The sequence below is a fragment of the Malania oleifera genome, chromosome 1 (genome assembly GCF_029873635.1).
Source record: "Malania oleifera isolate guangnan ecotype guangnan chromosome 1, ASM2987363v1, whole genome shotgun sequence".
Taxonomy (NCBI): Eukaryota; Viridiplantae; Streptophyta; class Magnoliopsida; order Santalales; family Ximeniaceae; genus Malania; species Malania oleifera.
Genome location: NC_080417.1, coordinates 153,266,897 through 153,278,848, shown reverse-complemented (window position 1 = coordinate 153,278,848; position 11,952 = coordinate 153,266,897). Strand labels below are relative to the sequence as shown.

Below are 11,952 nucleotides of genomic sequence, written 5' to 3'. Positions count from 1 at the left end.
TACAAAAAAGTAGGAACACATTTCGGTATGCAATTTTATCTTGTATTATTTTAAAAAATCCTTTTGTAGATTTACATTTAAAATAAAAAACTTGAATAGTAAATAAATTAATAAATTGAGAGATCATTATTTGATAATTGTTTTGATTATAACTATCACTGTGATTGTGATTGCATTAGTTATGACCAATCTCACTCTGAATTTTTCACTTGATTATAAGTCAATGTGATTATAATTGTTTAGGGTGAATAGTTTGAGCATGAAATATGTATTTATATTAAAAGTATGGGTTCAAATTTTGTAATGAGGGAGGGAAAGGGGTCAAAATTTTGGAAAGACGTCACACTGGAACTTTTCCTAGCTTTGCTCCAACAAATTTTCCCGAGAAAATTATGACAAACCCAAACATAAATTTCCTTCCCAACCAGCATATTTCCGTCTCGCGACGCGTGGCGTGGAGATGCAGTGTAATTGAAAGGCCTGCGAGGGTGCCCTTTAAATCCAGTCTGCCCTTAACACCTGCCCTTACAAACGGAATACAACAACAATCCCAATTCCATAGTTTCTTATCCTTTCCACTCCCCCCCACCCCCCCACGCCCCCTCCTTTTTTGTAGATTCTCCCGAGAAAATCTCATCTTATTCCATGAAAGTTATGGCCTTGGCCCGATCCATGCCTCTCTTATATAACCCACAACTCGGCTTAACCGCACACCACCTCACTCGTCTCCACAAAAATCTCCCTTCTATGTCCACTACCCCACTCAGATCTCCGGTAATTCCCAAACACCACAAGCTTCCTAGACCCAAATCCATGGCCGCTTGCATTCACACTTCCAGAACCGAACCTGCCCAGCAAAAACAACTTTCTCGCGACCCAAACAGGTCCCAGGTCGACGACCATGTCTACAACTACGCCAAATTCTGCCGACCCACTTTGTCCGACCTCGTTTCCTGCGTACCCATTTCCCAGAATCGCACGAAAACGATACACACCCGCCCGAACCTGGATCACCCCGATCAGGACGAAGACGACGACGATTTGTGGCTCAAAATGCAAGACGAAGCCAAATATGACGTCGAGCTCGAACCCTTTCTCTCGAGTTTCTATTTCGATTCCATCTTGTCTCACAGGTCGCTAGAAACCGCGCTTTCGAATCATCTCTCGATGAAACTCAGCAATTCGAGCCTGCCCAGTAGCACCTTGTTCGATCTCTTCGTGAACGTGCTATCATCAGACCCGGAAATAATCAGAGCCGTGAAGGACGATCTGAGAGCAGTCAAAGAGCGAGACGCCGCCTGCGTGAGCCACGTGCACTGCTTCTTGAATTTCAAGGGGTTTCTTGCATGCCAAGCTCACAGGATCGCTCACAAGCTGTGGTCGCAGGGGAGAAAAGTCCTGGCTCTGTTGATTCAGAACAGAGTGTCCGAGTCGTTTGCAATGGACATCCATCCCGGAGCGAGGATCGGGCGGGGGATATTGTTCGACCACGCCACCGGAGTGGTGATCGGAGAGACGGCGGTGGTGGGAGACAATGTGTCAATTTTGCACAACGTGACATTAGGAGGGACAGGGAAGACTTCAGGGGACAGGCACCCGAAGATTGGAGATGGGGTGTTGATAGGGGCAGGCGCTTGTGTTTTGGGGAATGTGAGGATCGGGGAAGGGGCTAAGATTGGAGCTGGTTCTGTGGTTTTGAAGGAAGTGCCGCCCAAGACCACTGCGGTTGGGAACCCCGCGAGGTTGGTGGGAGGGAAGGAAAACCCAATTAAGCTTGACAAGACGCCCAGCTTTACCATGGACCACACATCACACATATCTGAGTGGTCTGATTATGTTATCTAGGTAGGATAGTACTAACATTTCTGTTTCCTTTCAAAATTTCACTAGTTAATTCCAATTGGAATGAGGTTGGTATGGGTTTCTTTTCTTTGATTGAGCAGAATTCTGAGAATAGGATTCATATAATGGACCCGTCTTGCTGGATTTTCGGTCGATTGTTGTTGTTGTTGTTGATGAGGAGGATGATGATGATGATGATGATGAAGATGATGATGATGATGATGATGATTAGAATTAGGGCTGGTTATTTGTACTTTTAAGAGAGAAATTGAGATCATTATCGTCCCTCTTAATTTTTTAGCAGATTATTAGGAATGGAGCTCTTGTCTGTATTTTAAGGGAGAATGGAAGTTCTGCCATTGGAAAATTGAATCCCTTTAAGCTTATGTCATACCCAAACAAGCTCTTGTTTTGAGATGTGTACACGTTTTGCTTGAATGGGAAATATGATGCGCAGACCTTCCAGCTTATATAATACATGCCATATGGTGCAGAAGAAGAGACCTTTCAGCTCTTGTTAGGATTGGAGTTTCTTGTCTGAATTTCAAGGGAGAATGGAAGTTCTCTAATTGCAAAATTGAAGCTCTTTTAGCTTATATAATACGAGCCAAACAAGCTCTTGTTTTGAGTTGAATTCATGTTTTGCTTAAATGGGAAATATGGTGCATAGACCTTTCTGCTCTTGTTAGGATTGGACCCTTTCGTCTGTATTTTAAGGGAGGATGGAAGTTCCCTCATTGGCAAATGAAGCCCTTTCAGCTTATATAATACAAGCGAAACAAGCTCTTGTTTTTGAGTTGCACTCGTGTATTGCTTGAATGAAAAATATGGTGGGGAGTGCCACCATGTGCCATTGTTTGCAATAGATGTGTTTGTTATGATTTGGCCCCCTCTTTTCATTGTTGCCTTTTCTTTTCAAATTGTTTTTCAGAATGTGCTTTGGTCACTCTACCTGTGCTTTGTTTGTTTACTGTTTTTTTCACTAAGATGCTATGGCAGCCATTCATATATCTGTTTTGAAGAAAAAAGCACCGTCTTGTTTAATATTATGATCTAAAGACAATATTTAGAAACAAAAAGAATTGGAAAAAAAGAAAGGAATCCTTTGAATAATGATCAGCAGTTACAATTTTGTAAATGAATGTTTATAAAAATTGTTATGTAGTTACAAGCACCTGCAGTAAGAAAGCAAAGAAGGTTTTGCGACGTCTTGGATGTTTTTTGTCGCGGTTTTGCTGGAGATTACTGCTAAAGACTTTAATTCCAAGTTCAAATACAGGCGTCGATAAGCTTGATCATGATAAATGCTTTCTAAAATATTAGACTGCCCCGGGACATTCCAACTGTTCAACTTGTATGTTTTCATATTGTATGTCTAAGTTTAAATTGTTAAAATGAACAAGAAAGTGTATGAGGTGGATAAAAGGATTGTCCTCCACTGTACAGTCTAGACGAGCAGATTTTCATGGACCAGAAAAGAAGAAAGTTGCACCGTCCATAACCTACCTCTTCATTTGGACTAGCCTTTGAAATGACTGTTAGCACAAGAGGAATCCAAAGTGTGCTTGATACATGAACAGCTTCCAATCCTACTTGTAGTTTAGATAATCCTTCTTAACCTCGATCACACACTGCCACACCCAAAGTTATGAACGGTCGGCTGTGATACCATTTGTTAGCACCGAAGGTGCTCAAAGGTATGCTTGATACACATAGGTGAGTACCAACTTAACTCAAAAGTTTAAACCCATTGGATCTTAAACTACACCATGTATGTAAGCATTCATCAAATACTCACTTTTCTAATGTGGGATAAACTTTACAAGTGGAATATTCAACAACGACTAGTTGGAACGTACACCCAACATGTAATTGCTCTTTAGAAGGTAAAAAGATGTTGCTGAAAGTAGATAGAGCATGCGATAATAATTGAAGAAGTAAGTTCGAGAAGATATGGAGACGCGAGGGGCTGGGCCAGCGTTGCCCTTTTTTTCGTCTCAAGATAATGAAGTTGGATTTTGGTGATTTTAAAATCTCGGGTCAATAGGGAAAAAACAAAAAAACTTGGACTCGACTCGTTAAGCTACTCAAGTAGCTCAAGTTCAAATAGAAACGAGTCAAGTTGAGTCATAGAGTAAGTCGAGTCAGAGTAACTTGCAAGTAGATTTGATTCACTTATACCCCTAATCAATACCATTAATTGTATGCATGCTCAAACCTGGCTCTTAGCATTCACGAAATTATGTAATTACGTATATAGATATTTGAATTATAGTAAGAAATACATAATTATGTGCATATTTAATTATATAATAAGTAGTTTAGTTTGAAAGGAGATGCGTCAATACCATAACTATGTACAAATTCAAACCAAGCAATCAATAGTTACATAATTTAATTACATATATATATATATATATATATATATTTGTAGTTATAATTTCAAGAAAAAGGTGTAATCAATATTATTATTACGTACATACATAATTATGTTTATATCTGAAATGAATCAATATTATTATTATTATGTACATACATAATTATATTTATATTTGAGCTTAACCAATTATGTTTATACATAGTATTTGGTTCTACATCCTATAGAACCAAATTATCTATAAATATAATTATGTATGTACATAATAATAATTATCTATAATTACAAAGTTACGTATATAGACCTCTGAATTATAGTAAGAAATACATAGTTATGTGCATATTTAAATTGAATTATTTATGATCAATTACATATACACATATTAATTGGTTCGAATAACCGAACCGAATCAACTACATACGTAAATAATTATGTAATAATATAAATGTAACATAATTATTAAATTAAGTGGATATACACATTTAATTTTTAATTCTAAATGGGTTATTCATTTATGATTCATAGAATTATAAGAGTGTTCTATAACTGAGATATTTATAATAAATATACGTTATAATTGCCATTACTAGGTAAAATTACTTTTATATGAATTCTCTAGGCAAGTTATAATGGTGATTAAAGATGATTTGAGTGTGTGATGACCCAAAAATATATATACAATTAAAGTATAATTATAATAATAAAATAATAAAAATTATCATTAAATTAATATCAATATAGAAGTGTTTTTCTGTAGGATCCTTAATTCCATGTTTGATGCCTAAGAAATACCTTATCTTAGCTAGTGCTGAGAGACCATTGCGGCTTAGTCGCTACCAACACACGTAAATAAGTACATATGCATAAAATAATGTTTTGATAGACATAATTTATAGAAATACATAATAATAATAATAATAATAATAATAATGGTATCTTATGATGGACTCATAAGATTATGTGGGGTTCACATGAGTCCCAAAGCTGTGTGAGATTCATAAAATCGTATGAGAATTATTAGAATTACGTAAGACTCACTTGAGTCTTGAAGTTGTGTGGGACCCACATGAGTTCCGAAGTCGTGTGAGATCTACATGAGTCCCGAAACTATGTAGGGTTCATAAAACCGTGTGAAGACTATTGGAGTTACGTAAGACCCACTTGGGTCTCGCAGTTGTGTGGGACCAACAAGACCATGTGAGGCCCACATGAGTTTTCGAAATTCGAATTTAATTCTTTAAAAAAATAATACTAAAACATGGCTTAAAAATAATAATAATAATAATTTTAAAAAATTAAAAAAATAATTAATTACTTAATTAATTAAGTAATTAATTAAAAATTTATTAAATGGGAGTGGTGGCAAATACTTCCACATGGCCTCCATCCCTATCTCATACTCAACTCATACCTAACTCATCCCTTGCCTATTCCTTAATTTAAAAAAATTATAATTTCACCGCTCTCCTTACACTTTTACAAATTCAATTTTCCTGCCCAAAATTTTCCTATAAATAGAAAGCTCTCAACCTTCATTTTTCATAAAAAATTTACAAAGTAAGAGAATGATTAATGAGTGAAAGAATTAGCGGTGAAGGGAAAATTTTTACTATAATTAAAATTCTCACTCACCCACTTTTTCCGGTCTCATTTTTTTGAGATATTCATTGTGTTCGTAGCACGAAGTAAAGAAAAATGTAAGTAAATTGGATTATGTTAGATTTTTATTTAAAATTCATACCCAAGTTTATTTGTAAGTAAATTTCGATTATGTTTGTTAATTTCATAAAATTCTCTTGAGTTTATTTTTACGCATATTTAATTATACTAATTTTATCTTTAATATACTTGTATTTATTTTTGAGTTAAGAAATGTTTTAAACCCTTCGGGTATTTTACATCATTAATTTTTATTTAACAAAATATTTTTAACACGAAAATTGTGTGACATGAGTTTATTTATACGTTGCATATTTTACGAAAATATAAGTAAAGATTACATGAGTTGATTTTTTTACGTTGCGTATTTCACAAAAATATGAGTAAAAATAAGATTTTTATGATATTATTTTAATTGTACAAATTATATAATTTTAAAACCCCCTATGGTAAAAAAAGTTCAAAATTACAGATATTCGATACCGCAACTTAAAATTTAAACGGATCAGAGTACACCCACACTTTTTATAAAGTGGTTTTATATGGTAGTGGATTTCTTCTGAGTGCACACTTAGGTCGGACTAGGGTTTAATAGGGAAAATTTCACTTAATGATGATGTACGTTAATTTAGTTTGACCGACCAGCTAGTTAAATCAAGTTTTCGGACCACACAACTCATTCATGGGAGTAAACATGACTTACGATTAATAGATCTAAGGATGATTTTTACAAGTGTATGTATATATTTAATTACATATATAGAGCTATTGATGAATTGAAAGAAATTTATATGTTTATGTAAATGAGGGCATTTTTGTACCTAAATAATGATTTAGTAAAGGAAAAGTATATTCATATATATACATGATTGAGTATTATAGTTATAATTTTAAAAGTTAAAAAGTTCAGTTTAACAGTTATAATATATGATTATAAAATTTTACTACTATAAATGATAGTAAAAGTTTTATACATAAATTTTTAAATTTTCCTTTTTTTTTTTAAAGTAGTTTTAAAGTTATAATATTAAATATTATTTTACAAAATTAAAATATTTTGAAAGCTCATTTTAGTCACACACTAATAATAATCTTATTTACTTACTGAGCATCGTCTCACCTCAATCATTATTTTACATTTCAGATCATTTTGAGGAGCATACTAGAAATCTTGAGTAACAAGTGCATGGGCGGGAGTAGAAAAAGTAGAGTAGAATAAAAAAAAATTAGCGTAATACAATTTATAATATGTTTGTACATTTTAGAATTTTAGAATTTTGCATTTTGATAGTTGAGACATATATTTGTAACAAAACTAATTAGTACTCTGATAATAAAAATAATTTAGATTTATCTACGTCCGCTGAAAAATTTATATATACGAACCCATTCGGGTTCGAGTCCTTACAGAGTGAATATACACACTTATATTAGATAAATCTTGAATAAAATTGGGTTGCTTGTCGAAAGATAAGTAATCAGAGCATCAAAGTTTGTAGTACTCAAATTTTTAGGATGGAATTTAGTTTTGCTTATGAGAAAACCAAATGAGGCAAAAATCAAGTTTTTTTATTAAAAAAAAGATCAAAAAAAAAAACTAATACCAAGAATTATCAGTGGACTAAATTTTCATATAAAGAGGAAAAACCAGCAAAAACTTTGGTTGGTTCGGTTTTCATCATTGTTGAACCGACAAATTTGGTGGGTCTGATCATCGGTTGTCAATGAAGTTCGATCTAATCCAACTCGATTCGATTTTACGTCCTACGAAATCAAAAAATTTGATCTCTATATACCCAGCCCGAAACTATCTTGAACCGGCCCAAGCATGCCAGTTAAGCATGTCTAGGCCCAGCCCATCCATGCCCTCCCAATGCTTTGGACCCTAAAATCTGTCTCCATATGAGGTCCTCTCATATGCATCAATCTGTGGGCCCTTCACACCATCACGGGCCTTAGAAATTGGGCCAAGACATGTGGGCCTCTGCATGAGGGAATTCATTTATCTTTTTTGCGACATCCTTAACTTATATTTGTATTCAATTTATAAAATTATATTAAATTTTGTTAAGTTCATTAAAAAATAACATTTACATTTCTTAAATTATCTTCATAGTGATAAAAAAAATTCCTTCCATTAAGAAAGAATAATTAAATTTAATAAATAGTAGCCTAATAAGCCAAAAAATATTATCATTAATAAGTTTCAATGTGTGAGTATGATAAAATACCCATATGGAAAAAAAAGAGAAAATTTATTTTGGGCTTGGACAACCAAAAAAAAACAAAAAACAAATAAATAACATGTTAAAAACAATAACAAAATAATTGAATTATATGAATAAAAAAGACATAAAAATTTTAAAAATTAAACAATTAATTTTAGAAAATAAAAATATACTATAACCACAATGCTTATGTAGTAGTATATATAAATAAAATAGCATATTTTATATATTCTAATTTTTACGTATTGTATTCACGTGACATATATATATATATATATATATATATATATTATGAAATTAAATTGTGTTGCCCAAAAAAATAATTAAATTATTATATTTTATAGTTTATAAAATTTAAATGTCGTGCATAAAATCTAAGAAAACCTCTGAAGTTTGACAATCCTACTATTGTTTGATTATGGTCATTCAAAAGTGGCTAGCAAAATAGATATAATGATGTTAAAATAAAATAGTGTTAAAGTATTTTTATTTTTTATTATTTTAATTAATGGCCATTAGCTCCATATGTAGTGCCCCGACCCGTCACATGAGGCCCGAGGTGCTACTTTAGTAATATCTGTATTCCTGATATCATAATCCTCATATAAAATCAATGAAAATAATTTAAATATCCTCAAATACATTACTAGAGTTCTAGTCTACCATTATACATAGAAATCTCTAAATACCCATATTACAAACCCAAAATAGAAGACAGAAACTAATTTCGTCCATACAAACCACATACATAAAGTAGACAACTAAACTCAACCCCTTTTAGCCTGCTAAGCACGATCCCTGATATCTCCTGAAAAGTCAAATAATCATTGGGGTGAGACACCTTTCAATAAGACGGATTAAGTTAATATTAGGGTGTGGCCCACATGAGTTTTAGTAAAAGCAGAAAAACATCCATTTCTCCCTTTAACCAAAATAGCATTTGTAAATTTTACTCACATATATACAGTTGGAAATACACATTCATTCTCATAGTATAAATCAGTTCGATTAATAGATAATACTATTTACATAAATTCACATATATGCGTAGAAAACACCCCCTAGGACAAACGACATGATTAACCCACATGACGGGTTGTGCTGCCCGAAGGCTGGACTTAGCTTGAGTGATCAATCCAAACAAAGTCAAAGTAATCATCTGCAAGTACGTTTGCAAGCATTTGCAAGCTCAACTGTAGGTCCGATTGCCTTATCACTTTCTAGTTCGGACCCCAAGGAAGGTACAATAATACTTCGCAGGCCAACCGGCTAAAACCACCTACACTTCCACTACAGTGTGGTTGCTCCTAGCCAAATAACTCACTCGTAATGGTACTGTACTCTCAATACAACTAGTCCTCAGGGTTCTTAAACCATATCTTGCAATTTAAGTACTAAAAAATGCAATATATACTCATTCTTGTCATTCATATAAAACCTGCCATCATATCAAAACCCCGCCTACAACCATCATATCAACTCCCCAACATACAGTCGTCAACTCAAAACCCGGCATTAAGCCATCATATCAAAACCCCGTATTTTTCCATAAACCAATATAGATCACAATTTCACGATATATTCTCACAACCATACTCAGGTTCAGTTATACAATAAACCATATAGATTATTCTCATGCCACACAATTTTAATATTAAAACATAATCAAATAAACGACTGAAAAAATACCCCATAACTTTAGTTCGTATGATGAAAACCAAGCTTTCCATCGTTCATCCCATTCAAAATATTGTAAGATATACCCATATTTATAAAATCAATTTTTGAACGGTTGGATTTTGAAATATCCATTGACACCATGAAAATACATACCTACGAACAGTTTAATCGGTTTAATTTCGATAAAAGACCTTACATAACTTAATCCCCTTACCTGTTCCTAAAAAATAAGCCGATTACGTTCCGGAACGAAAACCCTAGCTTTCCGAACTCACCGACGAAAGTGAGTTGGTAAGCCAAAAAGGAGAGAAAAATGACTGGGGACTGTTGACGGATTCCGAGAGATCTTAGTGAGAGAGAGAGCCATGTGAGAGAGTGAGAGAAGAGAGAGAGAGAGTCTCAAAAACCTAATTTAGAGAGAGAGGAAAATGTTTAGTTGTAAAATTAAAATACATTGCTTACTACTTAAGCTTGCCTCGAGGAAAATTGTCAACGGTTTTCTTGGGGTTCCTAAAACCGTCGACGATTTGGCAATTCACTACTCTCGGTTGTTTGAAGTCGTTGACGGTTTTTCCTGAGCTTAGTGAAACTGTTGAAAGTTTTGGGTCCTACCAAACCGATTTCCTCTTTTTCTTTTCTTTTTCCTTATTTCTCTTTTATTTTATTTTTTATTTTTTATTTTCCAGGTCCAGGTCCCTACACCATAATTCTCTTTCATAGTATAGGAATATAAGTGTTATTATAAAAAGTTTAAAGGGGCCATTTATAATGTTATGCTTATTATTATAAGTGTATCTTTTCCATTATAAATTATATAATATAAATAGATAGTCACTAATATCTTAATTTTTCCCGACAACACCATAGTTCCTCTAATTCACGATAATAATGAGCTAACTAAATTATGAAAATTTAAAATAAAAATATTACTTGTTGCTCGTCTATATAAGCATACAACATTCTCTTTCCTCATAACTAAAGAGGGAAAGTTAGCAAACATAGTAGACTTCTACTTTCACTCAAAATGCATAGGATGACAATCATATGAAAAAGAAAACAGGTAAGATCCTATTTTCTTCTACTAGTAGCATTAAAAAGGTCAGACATATTGAAAACTAAAGTGTAGTCCCAATAGAGAGGTGAATTGGGTTTTAAAAGTTTCTTTTAACTCTTTTTATAAATTCACAACTTATTGTAAGTTAAGTATTCAAACAAGGATGATTTGAATTACAATATCAACTAAAAATTAATATTCACTTTTAAAACTTTAAGAATGAGTAAATTGATCTTGTAGCAATGTCTATTAACACCCAACCAAAGATTTTAATTCAATCAATACAAATCAATGATTCACAATGTAATGCTTTCAACTTTTGAATAATTCAATCCTCTTAACAAGATAACCAAAACAAGATTCACACTAAATAATAAATTCAACAAAGCTTCCAAGATTCAGTGGTCTAGTAACTTAAAGTAGAGTTTGATAAAAGTTTTGTTTTAGTGAAGCGTAATTGAAAATTCCAACACTCTTCCAAAATCCAGATTTTAAATAAACTTTCAATTAATGAGTATTGTATGTTAATCAATCAACGTACTCCCTTATGGTTTCCGTAAAAAGTATTGATCAACCAACGTACTCTTGTTTGAATTCTGCAATCTCAAAGTAAAATTAATTTTTGGTTTATTTAATATTTAATCCACACAAAATTTATACATTTTAGATTAACAACCACACAGTTATGTATGTGCAAAAAATTAAAGAGAGTTTAGGGAAAAAGAGTGAGACCAAGTTTTTTACAAGATTCGGCTTATACCCAGCCTACGTCATCGCCTTAGGTAATACCACCTAAGGATTCCACTATAACGTTCCTTTGCAGGTAGAACAAACCGTTACAATCCCTCCTTTAGGGTGAAGCCCCCTCTCAAAGCGATAGCCTATGCTTGGTTACAACTATTCAACCAACCTTGAATGGTAAAAAACTACAAAAGAAACAAGAAACAATTTGGTGTACAATGACACTCTCAAAAGAATAGATTAGTACAATTAAAATTTATATACTTCAATTCGTCTTCCCTGCTTTGTATTCAAAATCAAAATTAAATTCAACTAGCTTCTCCTGCCAACATGCTTGTATTGAAGTTAGTCTTGGTTGTGACAAGAAGTGA

General features: G+C 33.2%; 1 protein-coding gene across 1 annotated transcript; it reads left to right on the top strand.

Moving 5' to 3' along the window:
- Nucleotides 1-306: 306 nt before the first annotated feature.
- LOC131152255 (serine acetyltransferase 1, chloroplastic-like) lies at nt 307-2,644 on the top strand. The gene has a single exon (XM_058104026.1). The coding sequence runs from the start codon at nt 646-648 to the stop codon at nt 1,843-1,845; it is 1,200 nt and encodes a 399-aa protein (XP_057960009.1). The 5' UTR covers nt 307-645; the 3' UTR covers nt 1,846-2,644.
- The last annotated feature ends 9,308 nt before the right edge of the window (nt 2,645-11,952 follow it).

What these genes read in the sequence shown, in the direction of transcription:
- LOC131152255 (XM_058104026.1), top strand. Translation starts at nt 646, where the DNA reads ATGAAAGTTATGGCCTTGGCCCGATCCATGCCTCTCTTATATAACCCA.